Genomic DNA, 20,258 nt, shown 5'->3' on the forward strand with positions numbered 1-20,258 from the left:
GGTTTACACCTTGCTCTTTTGTTTGGGTTACAGCCCTGTGTTATATATATATATGTATATATATGTGTTTGTTTTGGGCATCGTCTTCGTCGTTTTCCATGACGTACCATATGTTGGGTTGAATAATAAAAAAAACTATTACGTATTCCTGTTCCTGTCTTCTATCAGTATACAACGTGACAATGATGTAGTCAGCTGGAATGCATTTCAATTAACAGGTGTGCCTTGTTAAAAGTTAATTTGTGGAATTTATTTCCTTAATGCGTTTGAGCCAATCAGTTGTATTGTGACAAGGTAGGGTTGGTATACAGAAGATAGCCCTATTTGGTAAAAGATCAAGTCCATATTATGGCAAGAAGAGCTCAAATAAGCAAAGAGAAATGACAGTCCATCATTACTGTAAGACATGAAGGTCAGTCAATCTGGAAGTCGCAAACACCACTGCTGCTTGGATTCCACCTGGCGATCTGTTCACCATCTGCCCTGGCCTGTCTCCCTGTCTGGTACAGGTACCCCCGCCACACTCCCCCCTCTCTTCCGAGCTTTTGCTCGCCTCCAGCACACACGCACTGCTGGGGCGAGTGACTCTGAACTTACAATGGCTAGCCCCAAGTCGTTATATTTTTTTATTGTGCTTTATGCTATTTGCCTCATGACTCCTGCGTGCTTTGTTGACTATGAACTTGCTTGTTTACCCAACCATGGGACAGACTGTGTTTGTTCCCACACTCGGGACTCTGACTCTCTATTGGTTACACAGACTCTTGGCCTCCCATCCTATTCTAACCACCTCTCGCCGGCTTTGTATTCATGTTACCTGATGAAATTGCTGTACAATATGATATTTTTGCCATCTAATGCATATTCAAATGTCATTAATCAACACTGCAGAGCTCTCCCTGTCCTCTGCCGTGCCCTGATTGTATTACTGCTGATGATATCTGGAAATGTGAATGTACACCCTGGCCCATCTACTGTTGCTAGCCCCAATTCTGACTTGTGCTCTGATATCTGCTTCACTGATTTCTGCTCTCGTAAAAGCCTTGGTTTTCTGCACGTTAACACTAGAAGCTTATAACCTAAAATTGATCAATTGAATGTGTGGGTTCACAGCTCCAATCCAGATGTGTTGGTCATTACTGAGACGTGGTTAAGAAAGAGTGTTTTGAACACTTTCTGGTTAGAACCTTTTTCTGCAAGACAGATCTTCCAAAGATGGTGGAGTGGCAATCTTTACCAAGGAGCACCTTCAGTGCTCAGTTGTCTCCACCAAGTCTGTCCCCAAACAATTTGATTTGCTGGTTTTAAGCATTAAACTTTCAAATAGCTCTTTGTTGACTGTTGCTGGGTATTATCATCCACCATCACCATCAGCACAGGCCTGTACCCTAAATGCCCTAAGCTCTCTCCTGGCCCCTTACACTAAGTCTGAATTTGTCCTGCTAGGTGACCTAAACTGGGACATGCTTAAACCACCTGACCAGGTCCTAAAGCAATGGGACTCCCTAAATCTTTCTCAGATTAATACCAATCCCACAAGGTATGACTCCAAACACCCAGAAAAGGCTACTCTCCTTGATGTTATCCTCACAAATAATCCTGATAGGTATCAGTCTTGTGTTTTCTGTAATGACGTTAGTGATCACTGTTTTACAGCCTGTGTTCATAATGGCTGCTCAGTGAAATGGCCTGATTTGTCATAGACTCTTGCTAAAAAACTTGAATGAGCAAACCTTCCTTCATGACATGGCCTCTGTAAATTGGTATAGAATCTTCCCCTCTGTCGAAGATGCTTGGACCTTCTTTTTTGATATTTTCAGTGGTATTGTTAACAAACACGCCCCCATAAAGAAAATGAGAATTAAAAACAGGTTCAGCCCCTGGTTTAACCGTGATCTGGGAGAGTTACTCCACCTCAAGAATTCCATTTGTCGAAAGGATCGGCACATGCATAATCAGGCTGACTGGCTCTCGTTCAGGCAAATGAGAAATAAGTACACTCAGGCTATCCAGAAGGCCAAAGTTAGTTACTGTAAGGAGCAGTTCTCTCTCTGTGGGTCTAACCCCAAGAAGTTCTGGAAAATGGTTAAAGACCTGGAGAACAAACCCTCCTCCTCACAGCTGCCCATGTCCCTTAATGTTGATGATGTGGTTGTTACTGACAAGGAGCACATGGCTGAGCTCTTTAATCATCACTTCATTAAGTCAGGATTCCTATTTGACTCAGCCATGCCTCCTTGCCCGTCCAACATTTCCTTATCTCCCACCCCTTGTAATGCGACTAGACCCGACGCTCGTCCCTCTTTTTCCCCTGTCCCGCTACAAAGTTTCTCCCTGCAGGCGGTCACTGAGTCCGAGGTGCTAAAGGAGCTCCTTAAACTTGACCCCCAAAAACCATCTGGGTCAGATGCCCCACGCTCTTTTCAATTTACATCAACAACATAGCTCAGGCAGTAGGAAGCTCTCTCAACCATTTATATGCATATGATACAGCTGGCCCCTCCCCGGATTTTGTGTTAAACGATTTACAACAAAGCTTTCTTAATGTCCAACAAGTTTCTCTGCCCTTAACTTTGTTCTGAACACCTCCAAAACAAAGGTCATGTGGTTTGGTAACAAGAATGTCCCTCTCCCCACCGGTGTGATTACTACCTCTGAGGTACACTGTCCTTCTCTCAGCACATATCAAAGCTGCAGGCTAAGGTTAAATCTAGACTTGGTTTCCTCTAGCTGCCAAACTAACCCTGATTCAGATGACCATCCTACCCATGCTAGATTACGGAGACGTAATTTATAGATCGGCAGGTAAGGGTGCTCTCGAGCGGTTAGATGTTCTTTACCCTTCGTCCATCTGATTTGCCACCGATGCTCCTTATAGGACACATCACTGCACTCTATACTCCTCTGTAAACTGGTCATCTCTGTATACCAGTTGCAAGACCCACTGGTTGATGCTTATTTATAAAACCCTCTTAGGCCTCACTCCCCCCTATCTGAGATACCTACTGCAGCCCTCATTCTCCACATACAACACCCATTCTGCCAGTCACATTCTGTTAAAGGTCCCCAAAGCACACACATTGTCACGGATTCTGCCAAGACTGCCCTTCCTTCTGGTTCGGGCAGGCTACGGCGTTCGTCGTCACCGGAATTCTAGCTGCTGCCGATCTATTTTTTATGTTTCTATGTTCACCTGTTTCCCATTATAGTATTAGGTAATTCCCTATTTAACCGGTTCGCCCCCACTGTGTGTTGTGCGTGTTTGTTACTTGTTACGAGTGTCGTTTGTGAGCGGGTGTGCTCCTCCCTGTGTTTGGAGGCTTTGCTTGTTTCTTTACAATTAGTAAAGTAGATTTTCATTTCATTCTGTGTCCTGCGCTTGACTCTGGCCTACCGCATTCCACAGACATTCATGACACACATCCTTGGGTCGCTCCTCTTTTCAGTTTGCTGCAGCTAGTGACTGGAACGAGCTGCAAAAAACACTCAAACTGGACAGTTTTATCTCCATCTCTTCATTCAAAGACTCAATCATGAACACTCTTACTGACAGTTGTGCCTGCTTCGCGTGTTATATTGTTGTCTCTACCTTCTTGCCCTTTGTGCTGTTGTCTGTGCCCAATAATGTTTGTACCATGTTTTGTGCTGCTACCATGTTGTTGTCAAGTTGTATTGATACCATGCTGTGTTGTCATGTGTTGCTGCCATGCTATGTTGTTGTCTTACGTCTCTCTTTATGTAGTGTTGTAGTGTCTCTCTTGTCGTGATGTTTGTTTTGTCCTATATTTTAATTTTAATGTTTAATCCCAGCCCCCATCCCCACATGAGGCCTTTTGCCTTTTGGTAGGCCGCAATTTTAAATAAGAATTTGTTCTTAACTGACTTGCCTAGTTAAATAAAGGTAGAAAAATAAAAGAATAATAATAAAATCAAGCGTTATGATGAAACTGGCTCTCATGAGGACCGCCACAAGAAAGAAAAACCCAGAGTTACATCTGCTGCAGAGGATAAGTTCATTAAAGTTACCAGCCTCAGAAATTGCAGCCCAAGTAAATGCTTCACAGAGTTCAAGTAACAGACACATCTCAACATCAACTGTTCAGAGGAGTGAATCAGGCCTTCATGGTCAAATTGCCATATAATAGAAACCACCATTAAAGGACACCAATAATAAGAAGAGACTTGCTGGGGCCAAGAAACACGAGTAATGGACATTAGACTGGTGGAAATCTGTCCTTTGGTCTGATGAGTCCAAATATGAGATTTTTTGTTCCAACCGCCGTGTCTTTGTGAGACGCAGAGTAGGTGAACGGATGATCACTGCATGTGTGGTTCCCACCGTGAAGTATGGAGGAGGAGGTGTGATGGTGTGGGGGTGCTTTGCTGGTAACACTGTCAGTGATTTATTTAGAATTCAAGGCGCACTTAACCTGCATGACTACCATAGCATTCTGCAGCAATACGCCATCCCATTTGGTTTGTGTTTAATGGGACTATCATTTGTTTTTCAACAGGACAATGACCCAAAACACACCTCCAGGCTGTGTAAGGGCTATTTGACCAAGAAGGAGAGTGATGAGTGCTGCATCAGATGACCTGGCCTCCACAATCACCCGACCTCAAACCAATTGAGATGGTTTGGGATGAGTTAGACAGCAGAGTGAAGGAAAAGTAGCCAACAAGTGCTCAGCATATGTGGGAACTCCTTTAAGACTGTTGGAAAAGCATTCCAGGTGAAGCTGGTTGAGAGAATGCCAAGAGTGTGCAAAGCTGTCATCAAGGCAAAAGGTGGCTACTTTGAAGAATCTAAAATGTAAAATGTATTTTGATTTGTTAAACACTTTTTTGGTTAGTACATGATTCGATATGTGTTATTTCATAGTTGTGATGTCTTCACTAATATTCTACAATGTAGAAAATAGTAAAAATAAAGAAAAACCCCTGAATGAGTAGGTGTGTCCAAACTTTTGACTGGTACTGTATGTTGACAATTTGCACATTATTTCATTCATAGCAGTGACGTGAAAAATAAATGAATATTAATTTCATCAATAATAATTTTGTCACCTTCATGTTTTTTCTGCATGATAAAATCGATTTCTGATTTAGTACTCCCCGAAATTTCGGTTATATGGTAAAAAATGCGCACGGAGGCCAGGGGAAAGGCAGCCTTGCCGTGTGCCTTTCTCTTGCAGGCAGAGAGCTTCGCTGCCTTTCATGTGTCAACATGTCCCATTCATTTTCATTGCACTCAAATAATAATTGTTTGTGTGTTTTGGCGTGAAAAAAGTCATGTGATAGGCAGGAGGATAGGCAGAGCTTACTCCTGCCTATGGACGTCACACGTCATTTGCCGCCTTTTGGTAGTTACGTTTGAATGAATATGCCTACAATAATAACAATGATATACAGTATAATAATGATAAAACAAATTATTATAAATAAGAAAAACATTGATAAATGAATTTTCCATAATTGCATCCTACCTGAATAGCGAGTTGTACAGTAGCTTGCATTTGGCCGTGCCAACATTCTTCTCATCTTTGTCCACTACAATATAAAACTTGTCCATACAGAGGACATTCCCCTTGTAGCAGGGCTCCAGACTAACATTTTCCCCTGGTGGCACTGGTGCCACTAAGTTTTTCAGTTTGTGGCACCAGCCCATGATTTGGTTGCCCCATTTTTTTTCACGCTATCACGCCTGGCCTCAGACCTGACCACACGTCACTGATTCATAGGACATTTGAACAGAATTTAATCATATAGACACAACCATATTTTTTACACTTCATAGAATCTGCATATGTGGGGTTTGAGCCTGCAATGTTTGGTTCCTAAGCCAGATCTGAAAAGCAAAAATTGGATACCTTGGAAATATGGGCCCAGAAGTATGCAGCATATAGAGAGGATGGGTGAAGTGATGGTGAATAACCCAGTTACCAGTATGTCCTTGGGATAGTTATGTCTAAGAAGGCTAAAACGGAAATATGGAGTTCCTGATTGTCCGTACTGCTATGGCTACTGAAAAATTAAGATGTAAGATAGCTTCCCTGGTGGCGCAAAGGACAAAAGACCTGTCTTGGGAACCAAACATTGCCGGATCAAACCCGCGATGTGCAGATTGTCAACATATAAAGTGTCAAAAATATGGTTGTGTTTGTATGATTAAATGCTGTTCATATGAATAAAATTAAAATGTTGTGTGTCTATCACACCTTGTGGTGGGACTACAATACAATCCTCAAATGGAGAGAATCTGGAGAGAAACATAGTGGGGATGTATTCCAATCTGCTTTAAGGAGCTACAAATTTGCATGCTGAGAATGTTGTGGTAATATTATGTAAAACATTTTCTAAATGGACCTCCAAGACAAGTAAAATGTATATAGCGTGAACATCATTGGAATATTATGTTAAACCTAAAACAAATATGATATGAATGTCATAAAAATTGACTTATTTGGAAATTGTGGAACATTATGCAACATTGTGGGAATGTTCTGTGCAACCTTTCTCAATATCACAAGAATATTCTTGCAACATTAAGGGAATGTCCTGTGCAACCTAACTTAAACATTATACGAATGTAACTGAGCATATTTTGTGTTTTGGGAACCAATCTCTCATACTGTTCCCACAACCTAATTAATGTTCTGGGAACCTTTAATGAACTCAGAAAGGCTGTTCTGTCAACATTCTTGCAACATAAAAGCAATGTTTTTTTGCACTCTGATACAAACAATATCTGAATGTCAGCACAACTGGACAGTTTTTGTGTTTTGTGAACATATCTTTCGTAATGTCCCCACAATGTTCCCACCAGACTGTTCCTACAACCGAATGAAACATTTCAGGACCCTTTAAAGAACAGAAAAAATGTGTTCTGGGAACATTGTTGTAACATCAGGTGAATGTTTTTTGCACCCTAAAATAAACATTGTATAATCATCCGCATAATTGGACAGTTTTTGTGTGTTTTGGGAACATATATTTTGTGATGTCCCACAATGTTCCCACCAGACTGTTCCCACAACCTAATGAAACATTCTGAAAACGTTTAAAGAACAGACAAAAGGTGTTCTGGGAATGTAATTGCAACATCACACAAATGTTTTATACAAACATTGTATAATCATCAGCACGACTGGACAGTTTTTGTGATGAGGACAGTTGCCATAATTTAACACATATTCTAGGAACTTTCACAGAACCAATTTTTGTTGGCTGGGAAAATATTACTGTTACATTGTGCTACTACATTACCTGGAAACCTAATGAGAACTTTTTGAGAATATTCCGTGGTGGTTGTTGTAGAGGATATTTAATTTAAAAATATATTGTTGTCAAAAACATTATTTGAATGTTTTTGGGATGTTATCATCCTAATGTTAGATAAAACCCTAACTAGAATCTTAGCTAATATTCTGGCAATGTTCCCGGTTTGCTGGCTGGAGACTATGCAAACATTGAGATGTATTTAAACAGTCATGGAAGAATTTCTCATTCCTCTAATGCTTTGTGTGTTGATGCAAGCACTGCAGGGGGATTCCATTATGATATTGTGTATGAGTGTGTGCAAAGAGTGTGCGATAAGGTACAGTGTGTGTGTGTAAATAGGAAAGTGGAGACCAGATAGAGAAAGAAGAAGTGGACAGAGGGGGAGCAGGGTCACACAGTACATCAACAAAGGATACGTTTCACTTTCATGTGCATGCAAGCATGTACTGCATGTTTCTCTCTGTTGACATTGCACAAATGTACATAGCTGTGTCCTACCTTCATAGGGGAGATGTGTGCATGGGAGACGTATCCGTGGACGTACTCTATTCGGGACAGGTTCTTCTCTGATACCTGGACCAGCTCTGGCCGTCCCTCCCCCCTGCCCTCCCTGCCCTCTCGCTCTCCCCTGCTCTGGTGGTGCCCGTCCAGGGTTCCATGGTGGCTGCGGAGGGTCCCGTGGTGGCTACCCGGCAGCTCCCTCTCTCTGCCCTCCAAGCCAGGGTAGGGGTGCTGAGGACAGGCCTGGGACTGACCTTGGTCCTGCTGGGGGTTTGAGCCATCTTCATCCTGAATCCTGTACTTCTGTAGAGGGTAGATGAGGGGGCAAGAGATGGGATAGTGAGAGGAAAAGAAGAGATAGAAAAGGGAGGGAAAGGCAGAGATAAAATAGAGAAGTGAAGGGGAAAGAAGGAGAGGTTTCTGTTAGTTTTCAGGTCACAGTGGAAGAGGACTAAACACTTCTAAATGGGCTTAGTGTCACTCAGCTAGAACTGTATGAAGATCAAACAGACTTTGTTCCATTGCGCTGTGTGTGTGTGGGGGGGGGTTGTATTTATCTGTAGGCCAGCCAGGTTTGTTTTAGTCATTTTAGCAGACACTCTTATCCAGAGCGACTTACAGTTAGTGAGTGCATATATTTTCATACTGGTCCCCCGTGGGAATCGAACCCACAACCCTGGCGTTGCAAGCGCCATGCTATAACAACTGAGCTACACAGGTGTAGACCCAGTGTGGACGTAACAGCTTTATAAGTGTTTCCCATTGTTCCATGATGATATAGCTATAATAAATAATAATAAAAGAATGTTGCTGAGAAAATACACAGCATGATCACATCTAAAACCCTTCCCTTTCACTTTGACCACTGCCTCTCACTGGGACAGCACAGACCCACCCAATCAACCAACACAGCACCGCTACATGGCAGGAGGTAACGACTAGTCTGGGCCACTACCAGACAGGTAGTGGGACTTATTCAGACCATGGAAAAAAGTTGTTTGGACTCTCTGGGCAATCAGTGACCAGTGATTGGACAATGAATTAACTACCAGGGAGAAATGGAAACCAGCAATATTGCAGTTCTTAACCATTTACACTCTTGGGAATTGGCCTATATGAATATTGCCAAATTGAAATGTTTCAAACAGAAGAAATATGAGAAGCATATGCATAACCATGGTGGCAATTGAAGGGGAGCACTTTGGAGATTATGGTGAAATTATCCGAACAAAAGGTTAGGACACAACAGTTCACCTGAATCCAAACATAACACTCTTTTCGCAGCATTTGTCAATAACTGGTGTCTCCAAGTGGCCACACATCTCTCCAAAGTGTGCACAGTTACTAAATAATTTCAATGCACTTTTATGACTCAAGAAAAAAGCCTTTAACTATTAGTTTTTTTTTTTTTAATAAGCACACTTGTATTTTTTTGTTTGAAACATAGCCCTGCATCCCAACCATCAAAAACAGTCCATTATAAATCACAATTATCATTTGAAAGCTTATTCTATTGCCAACATGACTAGCTAAGTTATAAAATACGATCTTACAGTGTTAGGCTTTCAGAAGGCACTTCAGAGAAACAAATTGTAATTTTGGTGCGCATAGAACGGATTCATGAGTGCATTCAGGTGCGTGTTCCGCAGCTAATTTTCTTCACAATGACAAACATAAGCTCATTCTGTTCAGAACAACCCAAGGTATGACAGCATGTCATCCTTGTACTGTACATCAAACAGGGATAATAAACGTTGATAGTGTAAATGACATGAGTTTTATATTATGGAAATGCATCAAATTAAATGAAGTGCACATTTGCACTTAAAGAACACATCGAGTCCTCTTGATTTACAGCGTCCCCCTCTCTCAGACAACAAACATTTTGCAAAAGTAGCCCAATTAGCGGGAGAGATGGAGGCATCTTCTTATTCGACTGGTGAACATGTTTAGAAAGCTGTCAATTAAATCCCATACAGCGCTGTAAAGCCACTACAGTTACTGTACAGCCACTGCATTCTAATTTAGGTGCTTATCAGTGACCAAATCTGACATTTTCAACCCATGAGTGTAAAGGGCTACGGCAGTGGTTTGAAGTGCTCTACTTTGGGAGTGTACTGGACTGGACTACACTGGTTTAAAGAACCCTGGCCTGTTTTGGGAGTGTACTGGACCGGACTGGACTGGTTTGAAGTGCTCTACTTTAGGAGTGGACTGGAATGGTTTAACGAGCCCTGACAGCTGCTTTGATGGATAATGGCTGCATCGAACCAAAGCTGTTTGATGTGGTTTAAAGACTGCCTGGGCGGTCAGAGTACTCAATATGCACACGATGCACACTCTCTCCCTGGGCCATCACACTGGGCCATCACACTGACACCAATCTGCCACGCTCTCCAATGAAACTCTGCTCTCAGCAGCAGGCTGGGCCTTGGACTGTGATTGGGCTGCTCAACACGTTAACTAACTAACAAACTAACTATAACAGTGTTCAACATCCCTGCTGTACATCCTACCTCCATGAGAAACATGTGAACAATGCTCCAGGAACAATAACAAAATCAGCAATTCATGACACACAGTCCCACACACGCAAACACACATACACTCACACACGCTAGGGATGGGCACGGTTATTCAAATAATTGTTTTCTTTGCAATGAAAAGGCTTTGTCTCAATTAAATACAATGATCTATGTGACATTGCTACACACAAGGATATATCATGACATTTTACATTCTTAATTTAAGAAAACAAGCTTTTGAATTTAGTTTTTATGACGTGCGCCACTAAAAAGACACACCGTATAGCCTACACAGGTTTCACGCATGTAGCTTCTTGTTAATGTGAAGTGGGAGATATCTAATCAATGCAAGATGGATTACAATTACGGAATTCAGTTAGCTAAATGAATAGGAGTAGGCTACAACGAGCAACCGACAGGTAGGCTGTTGTTTAATCTGAATGGAGTTGTTGTAGACAAGGATGGGGAGAGCAGCAAAATACCCTCAACTAGCCTTGGTAGCTGGCTAGCTAATATCTGGCTATCTTTACTATCTTAGCTTATTCACATCATTTGATGCAGTAAAGATAGTAAAGATATATACACAAGTACCTTCAAATTAGTGGATTTGGCTATTTCAGCCACACCCATTGCTAACAGGTGTATAAAATTAAGCATGAAGCCATGCAATCTCCATAGACAAACATTGTCAGCAGAATGTCCTTACTGAAGAGCTCAGTGGCTTTCAACGTGGCACCGTCATAGAATGCCACCTTTCCAACAAGTCAGTTCGTCACACAGAACGGGACCGCCGAGTGCTGAAGCGCGTAAAAATCGTATTTTCTTCGGTTGCAACAGTCACTACCGAGTTCCAAACTGCCTCTGGAAGCAACGTCAGCACACAAACTGTTCGTCGGGAGCTTCATGAAATGGGTTTTCATGGCCGAGCAGGCACACAAGCCTAAGAACACCATGCGCAATGCAAAGCGACGGCTGGAGTGGTGTAAAGCTCGCCGCCATTGGACTCTGGAGCAGTGGAAACGTGTTCTCTGGAGTGATGAATCACGCTTCACCATCTGGCAGTCCGACGGACGAATCTGGGTTTGGCGGATGCCAGGAGAACGCTACCTGCCCCAATGCATAGTGCCAACTGTAAAGTTTGGTGGAGGAGGAATAATGGTCTGGGGCTGTTTTTCATGGTTCGGGCTAACCCCCTTAGTTCCAGTGAAGGGAAATCTTAACGCTACAACATACAACGACATTCTAGACGATTCTCTGCTTCCAACTTAGTGGCAACAGTTTGGGGAATGCCCTTTCCTGTTTCAGCATGACAATGCCCCTGTTCACAAAGCGAGGTACATACAGAAATGGTCTGTCGAGATCGGTGTGGAAGAACTTGACTGGCCTGCACAGAGCCCTGACCTCAACCCCATCGAAACACCTTTGGGATGAATTGGAATGCCGACTGCGAGCCAGGCCTAATCGCCCAACATCAGTGCCCGACCTCACTAATGCTCTTGTGTCTGAATGGAAGCAAGTCCAAACAGCAATGTTCCAACATCTAGTGGAAAGCCTTCCCAGAAGAGTGGAGGCTGTTATAGCAGCAAAGGGGGCACCAACTCCATATTAAAGCCCATGATTTTGGAATGAGATGTTCGACAAGCAGGTGTACACATACTTTTGGTCATGTAGTGTAGATAACCTATTGCATTTACAAGTTTGTAGCAGGAGTCCGTCAGGGTTGTGGGTTCGATTCCCACGGGGGGCCAGTATGAAAAAATTAAAATGTATTCACTAACTGTAAGTCGCTCTGGATAAGAGCGTCTGCTAAATGACTAAAATGTAAATGTAAATGAGTCAGTGGCTACTTTTTCTCTCTATCCCTCCTGTGTCACACACACCACTCGCCCCTTCCCATCCCCCACCATTATGCAGCACGCACCGTCTCTCCCGAGTTGCGCCGGTTGCGCAGCAAACAAGTGTCCAAGTTTAAGCAAAGTTATAAAAAACACGTTTTTCAACTATCCGGATATCCCAAAAGATTTTATGAAATTATTTAAAATAGTGAAATTATTTAAAATGCCCATCCCTAACATACACACTCTAACGCAGTCAGTTTGTCAACTCAGCTGCCAGCCTCAGGGAGTACGTGCCATCCCATCCCTCTCCTACTGCGGTTTGTCCACTCTGTCTGACCTTTAACCTACTGACCCCTCAGAAGGCTGCTGTGGCTTCTTAGGGGTCAGCAGAGGGCACTCTAACAAAATCAACACCACTTGTGCTTAGATGGACCACAGACATACAGCTACTGTACAGATTAGCTATGCCAGCTATTAAAGAAAAAAACCAATCAGAACCATTTTGGCTGGCTCCCATTTGATTGTGAGAACATTCAAAAGCAATGTGAACATGGCCATCCAATAAATGCCATTAGGCAAAGAGTATACAAATGGTAGAGGGAGTAAGAAGAAGTATTAGATTAGCTTCCTGGTTCAAACCATTCCAGTTTCCTCTTCTCCCCTCCTCCCTGCCCTGTCAATCACCCAAAATAAGACTCAGTGAGCCCACAGCACTAATCCGGTTTAGAGCAGAGGGCCCAAACAGCAGTAATATGCCCTGATGTATTCACACACTCCACAAAGACACAATACATTAGGTCTGGGATATGTACTACTGCTAAATTACTTTGATGTTCTAATGGGAATGTGTCTGCTCAGTTGAGCTGTACACATTCTGCTTAATCTTTATCCACATAAAAAAGTATAATAAAAAAAACATTGAACAATAAAATGTTATTGAGTAAATGTATTCATTGGTTCTCTTAATTTTAATAAGAGCGATGAAAATGTAATTAATTGAAGGTTATTTGTTGATGTAAAAATCTAAATTTGCCGATTTTAAGGTTGTGTGGAAGAGATATGGGATGGGGTGTCCCCGCTGAAAAAGTTGAAATACCACTGTGTTAGACTGTACATCTGTGTGTGAAAGAGTGTGTGCATATGTAATCTCTCCCGAGTGGTGCAGTGGTCTAAGGCACTGCATCGCAGTGCTAGCTGTGCCACTAGAGATCCTGGTTCAAATCCAGGCTCTGTCGTAGCCGGCCGCAACCGGGAGACCCATGGGGCGGCGCACAATATTATTATTTTTGTATTTTTTCTTATTTTTTTTCTTATATATATACTCCCCTTTATTACTTTTCAACCCCGCCATCCTTTACCTACTTGGAGTAAATTAGTGAACAACAATGCCCAGGCCTCTACTTCCGGTCTATACTTACTATCTACACCTTATGGACACAGTTAATTTTACATTAATTATATTATTAATTATATTATATATATATATATATATATATATATATATATATATATATATATATATATATATATATATATATATTATTATTATTTATTTTTTGCTCCTGAACTTCTTCTACTCTCAACCTCTCCGATCATTTTCATGATGTCCATCCGGTTTGCTTCTATATGCCATATCTTTCTAACTGTGCTTTTTCCCAAAAGCTCCCAACATACAACCTATATACTTATTATGGACACAGTATGCCTACATTATTAGTTATCTTGTTATTGTTTGTTGTTATTAGTCCCATCCTTCAACTCCATTCAACACCTCCCATCTATCTCTTAACACCATCCATATAGGATTTCTATTTGCCATATATATTTCAACTGTACTGTGATGTTTTACAAATGTTCTGAACCTTTCTATTCTCATTGCTTCTACAGATTGTGAATTAAAAATAAACATTTTTGCTAAAAGTATTATTATATTATTTATCGATTGACTATGACTTTTCAGATCACCCAGTAATGCTATCTGCAGGGTTAGCTCCAGGTAAATATTGCAATCCTTTAGCCATTCCTGGACCTGTGTCCAAAAACAAGCTACAAATGGACAGAACCAAAACAAATGATCTAATGATTCTGTCTCTTCACAGCAAAATCTGCAGAGCTGGGAAGATTGTATCCCCCATATAAATAACATTCTATTGGTAGCAAGAATTTTATATAATAATTTAAATTGAAAGATTCTAATTTTTGAATCCGGTGTCGTTTTGCGTGTCAGTTCATAAACACTATGCCATGGGATCGGTACGTCAAAAATCTCTTCCCAACTATTTTGCAATCTATATGGGACGGCTGTCAATCCTTTGGTCCTTAAGTGAACAACTCCCGACGAACAGTTATTGTGCTGATGTTGCTTTCAAAGGCAGTTTGGAACTCAGTAGTGAGTTTTACAACCGAGGACAGACCATTTTTACACACTTCAGCACTCGGCAATCCCGTTCTGCGAGCTTGTGTGGCCTACCACTTCGCGGCTGAGCCGTTGTTGCTCCTAGACGTTTCCACTTCACAATAACAGCACTTACAGTTGACCGGGGCTGCTCTAGCTGACTTGTTGGAAAGGTGGCATCCAATGACGGTCCCACATTGAAAGTCACTGAGCTCTTCATTAAGCCCATTCTACTGCCAATGTTTGTCTATGGAGATTGCAACGGGTGTGGCTGAAACAGCCAGATCCACAAATTTGAACGGGTGTCCACATACTTTTGTATATATAGTGTAGCTGCCATCTGATGGGCCTACCTACCGTACTGTACAGTTCCCTCAGCATGCCATGAGTGTGCAATGGCAGAGTGGTACAACCTGCCATGTTGTATCCTGTCAAATAGCTAACCACCCACTCAGATGCTCTCAGGTTGTAGCTTTAGCAAACAATGACACAGACTGAGCAGGCTGCAAACAGACGTACCATTTCTATTCTGTCCTTCGTGAGTCTGACTGGGCTTGCTATGCTGTGACCGGCTTAGCCAGGCTGTGTGACTGTGTGTGTGAGAGGAGGGGGCAGAAATGAGGCAGGGTGTGCACGTGTGCACGTGTGTGTGTGTGAGAGAGAGAGAGAGAGAGAGAGAGAGAGAGTTAGAGAGAGAGAGAGAGAGAGAGAGGGCTGAGGGAGCGAGAGAGGGCTGAGGGAGGCGTCCCATAGCCAGAAGGGTACTGAAGCCCTATCTCTCCTCTCCCTCAATCTCCAGTCACGCAGCCCAAATCGTCCCTGCCCAGCCCTGGCACAACGACTCAAAACCTCACACATCATGTCTGCCCCAGTCCTTACACTAATTGCCAGAGGACCTTGAGCCTCCCACTCAAACATAGGTGTATGTATGGCTTTTGTACGACCACGGGTAGTATTAATCTCCGGGCCTTGAGGTACAGCACGCAATACAAGTGAGTGAGAGAAATCCGGAGAAAGGAGTGGATAGGAGGGAAAGTGAAGAAGGATGGAGAAGGAGAAGATGAGCGAATGAGAGGATTAGCAGCATCTGGTGTGTGGCTCATTACGGAAGCCCAGAGACGCTAAAAGAGCAGCGCAGTCAGTCAGTCCCTCCACATGTCACAGCTGTCACGAACAGAAGAGGACCCAAGAGCGCAAGTTCAAATTCAGAGTTCTTTATTCAAGGTTACAGGCGGGAAGAGGAGTCCCAGGGGTGTCAGGGGTCTTTCAGGGTCCTCCTGTGGGTACCTGTGCTCCGGGGGTCACCAAATGTCCGGGGGTGTCCAGTCCAAGTGCTTAGTGTGTGTGTTCCCCAGTGATGGAGCGGCGTATCGGGCTGAGGGTGGTGAAACGTCTGGGCACGCTCATCTGGTGGTCGGAGACCTGGGGGAACACACACACACAACAGCAATATGAATGGCAGGCAGAAGTACAGATCAGGGCTGGGCAAATAACGTGGTGAGAGACAGAAGGCAGAAACGAGTACCCGGAGGGGCTGAAGATCGGAGAGTAGTCGAGGTCCAGAAGGCAGGTTGGGATAGACGGGGCAGTAGAACAAGGAGGCAGTCAAGAAAGGATCGGTATCACAAACAGGAGTCAGAGCGCAGACAGGCAGGTTACTGGTCCGGGTTTGAAGACGATCTGACAGGGCTTGGCTGAAAACCAGGGCTTGATATACTGGGAGAGGTAGTGGGGAAATGCAGTTCAGCTGGCAGAGTAATTAGAACAGAGTGAGGCAAGGTGAGGATGGTGAGTGGGAAATGCAGTGCAGCTGGCCAGGTAACAAGAGCAGAGCAGGGCAGGTGGAGCTAGTTAGGCTGAGTAGAGAGAGGGAGGTGAGCAGAGTGGAAGATAATTGAATGCAATTAATGTTGCTACCAGGGAGAGAGAGTGCTCATGACAACAGCTGCTTTGATGGATAACGGCTGCATCGAACCGGAGCTGTTTGATGTGGGTTAAAGACTGCCTGGGCAGTCAGAGTACTCAATATGCATCACACACACACAATGCACATGATGCACACACACACATACATGCGTACGCACACACACACACGCGTACGCACACACGTATGCACTGACGCAGGCACACACAGCTTCTTTCTGCATACACCCCAGTTCAGTAAGTTGGTTTCAGTGAAAGGCCTCAGTATGTTTCCTGTAGAGCTATGGAGGAGTCGGTGGAAGGGAAGAAATGGGCAATGGATCGAACTGTCTCGTCTCTCTGCTTTGTTCTTCATCTCCAGCTCTGTTCGCTCTGAGCAGTAGCTCCCCTCCCAATCTCCCTGCATACTGACAGCGGGAGGAGGAAGAGGAGGATGAGAGGATTGAAATAGAGAAGAGTAAACCCTCAGTCACTGAATCATTTGGATTTATTTAGAAACCTCAAGCAGCAGACAGAGGACACCCAGACATAGGAGTTTCGTCTCTCGCCTTGTCTATTCATTATGTTACTTGTCTTCAGCAGTACCATATTCAGGTAAACTGCAGCCACTAACAGTCTCTCCCTCTCCCATGATTGACGTTTCCTCTGACAGCCAAACTCCCAGCCTTAGCCTTCCAGGCTGTATCACAACCGGCCGTGATTGGGAGTCCCATAGGGCGGCGCACAATTGGCCCAGTGTCGTCCGGGTTTGCCGGTGTAGGCCGTCATTGTAAATATATATATAAGAATTTGTTCTTAACTGACTTGCCTAGTTAAATAAAGGTAAAACAAAAACATAAAAAATACACCAACCCAGCCTGAGCCTTCCCATATACATACACCAACCCTGCAGCCAATTACTTACAGAACATTACATGAACATGTACTCTGCTCTGCTCTCCACTACACTGCCTTGCTCAGCTCTACCCTCAGGATGCCCTGAATCAGTTAGATTAGAGAGATGAAAAACTTTCAGAGGCCAAGACTAACAACCACATCTCACTGAATTGGTCCTTTCTTCACTGAAACAGTTGGGAAACAAAGAGTTAGACTCACATAAATATAATCACCAGTCCACTGTACTGGCCTGCCTTCCTACTAACACTTATGAGAGGTCATTTTCTCCAGTGCAGAGCGAGGCAAGTGTGTTAAGGCGTCCGCATGCTTCCCAGCCGAAACAGTTCGGAATAGTTTGTGCATATATTATGACGACATTGTGACATTTCTGTTTGTTTTCGTCTTCGGTAAGGGTTTTTTCTGCAGTCCGGGCACATTACATTTCTTCGAGGCTGTCACGAATTCCGCCGAGACTGCTCCTCCTCCTTGTTCGGGCAGGCTTCGGCGTTCGTCGTCCCCGGAGTACTAGCTGCTACCGTTTGATGTTCTCTATGTTTGTTTGGTTTTGTCTGTTTGGTGCACCTGTGTCTTATCACTTATTGATTATATATATAAGTTTCCTTTGGTTTTGTTTGTAGTTGTGTGTTGTTGTCCGCCTGTCCGTTGGGGTTTTGGATTTTGCTCTGGTGTATTTAAGTGTATTGACACACTGTTTGCGCATCGCTTATATTTCGTGTTTTACGCACTGTTCGCGTATCGCTCGCCTCCGTTGCTTGAGGCCCGTTCTTTTGTATTGTCATATTTCTGACTAGTAAAGTCTGTTGGACTAAGCTTCTGTGTCCTGCGCCTGACTCCAACACCACATCCACTTCAAACACTGACAGAGGCAAGCTGAAGTCGGTAGCCGAAGTCTACGCCCCTTCGTCTGTGATTGGTCAACAGTAGGGATTCTTCAATAAAGTCTTTGTTGTCATTCAACAAGGGACGACTCGTTGTCATGCACATTCTTTCAATGACAAATACTGCACCAAACATCTTAGTTAGATTGCGCAACTAAGATCTCCTCGGCAAAAACATCAAAATTAATGACAGATTTCTTGAGTTATCTTTGATTAATTCTGACTATTTTAAGGAAGTGTATACTGGCAACGGCCTGTCAAAATGGACAAACAGTACTATTGCCGCTTTTTTCTCATTTCTCAAGCGAAGGTCTATTAAGGGAATATGTGAGCACACTCGTTCGGTTCGAACTGCCAGCCGAACTGAACCATGCTGATGCCTTTAGCCAGAGTGCTTTAGCTGGAGTGTTATCACATGAGACAGTGAGAGGGGTGAGGAGGAGGAAGGGGGAGGTAGGGAACCCCCCAGAGGAGAGGAGAGGAGCAGAGCAAAAGGTTGTTGCGTAATCAGCTGAAGTAGCTGTTTGTTTCCTGTGTAAGTTTTCTAAAACTGATGACAACACAGGGAGAACACACACACACAAACACAAACACACACACGCACAAACATAGATAGACAGTTCGATGGGAAGGCAGCAAAACAGATAAGATTGAGAATAATTGTTTTGGATGCTTTTAAGAGGAGCTACTGAGGGCATGGTAGCATGCTATATATGTGCATCAGTATAATGACATGTTAATTATGATATAGAAAGCATCCTACAGTACATACATGCTTGGTTTGGTGAGATACATTCTCTGTGTCTGCTTGACTTGATGCAGCACACTCAGAAACAGCTAATCCCACGCACACACATGCACACATACACACAGGCTGTCATATGTCAGTGTGTCAGGAATCAGCTTCAGTCTTGCGTTGCCAGAAAAACATGTCTAAACTCAAAGTGAGCACATCACCAGTGTGTGTTTGTGTGTGTGTGAAGACAAAGAGAGGAAACACACCGATTATTTACGCTTGATGTGCTCTTAAAAGAGGCAGCTATGAGGGTCTTAACACACAAACACACACACACATACATGCACATACACACACACACACACACACACACAGTGATTCCTTCTGCTCACACACTGAGCAGCCTAACTGTAGGAGCATGTGTAGGAGCATGTGTGTTAGCTCTGTTTGGGTTAACACAGTGTCCTGACAGCTCAACTCTTCCTCCATTTCTCTTTCTCCCTCTCTCTCTCACTCTCCATCTTTTTCTCCCTCTCTCTCGCTCTTTCTCTCACTACTTTCATCTCGTTCTCTCTTCTCTTTTACACAAATGGCAAATATTCCACCCAGACCCCGTTTGGCTGACTATTATAGTACATTCCAATGAGACATCTCCCTCTTACTCTCCCACACACACGTAAACAAACACTGACCACCATTCATCCATGCTTCCCTATGTTACTGAGAGTATTCGGCCACATCACCAGACAGCGTGTGTGAGTGTGTGTGTTTGTGAGTGAGTGAGTGAGTGAGTGCTTGTCTCCTACCTTGCATCCGAACATAAGCGAGATGGTGCTGTTGGTGCAGGCTACTTTACAGTGGCACAACATTGGTGTAAATCAATCCGAGTGCTTGATGCTGGGTGTCATATTGTTGTCAGTGTGGGCACCTCCATCATGGTTTCTCTCTCTCTGTGTCCCCCCCTGCCCCCCCACCCCACCCCAGGAGCCCTCTGTACAACTGTCTGTCACTCTCTGTTGGTCTTTCAGCCCCGGCTCTTCCTGCCTCCGGCCTGCTCCCCCTGTCTTTTCCTCATCACAACCACCATCCTCATCATCCTCATCCTCGTAGGCAGTCGGAGGTATTGGCAGTCTTCATAGAGTCCCTCTTTCTCTCCCGCCCTCCCTCCCTCCGTCAGTCTGTCTGTCCTTCCGTCTCCCCCCGTCTCTCTCCTTACTTCGTACACAGCACGGCAGTCCCAGTTCTCTCTCTGTGAGCCCAGCTCACAGCTCAGCTATCGAAGTC

General features: G+C 43.7%; 1 protein-coding gene across 5 annotated transcripts in view; it reads right to left on the bottom strand.

Moving 5' to 3' along the window:
• Positions 1-20,258, bottom strand: part of LOC121540404 (disks large homolog 1-like) — a 309,734-nt gene that overhangs the window by 198,566 nt on the left and 90,910 nt on the right. For 4 of the 5 annotated variants that reach the window (XM_045207754.1, XM_045207744.1, XM_045207746.1 and 1 more), the window contains one exon: positions 7,780-8,085. In XM_045207754.1, the coding sequence (XP_045063689.1) occupies positions 7,780-8,085 (306 nt within the window). Of the gene's footprint in view, positions 1-7,779; positions 8,086-19,780; positions 19,922-20,258 lie in introns of those variants that run through there. The other variant, XM_045207747.1, reaches the window with a different exon arrangement.

The sequence above is a fragment of the Coregonus clupeaformis genome, chromosome 26, assembly GCF_020615455.1.
Source record: "Coregonus clupeaformis isolate EN_2021a chromosome 26, ASM2061545v1, whole genome shotgun sequence".
NCBI lineage: Eukaryota > Metazoa > Chordata > Actinopteri > Salmoniformes > Salmonidae > Coregonus > Coregonus clupeaformis.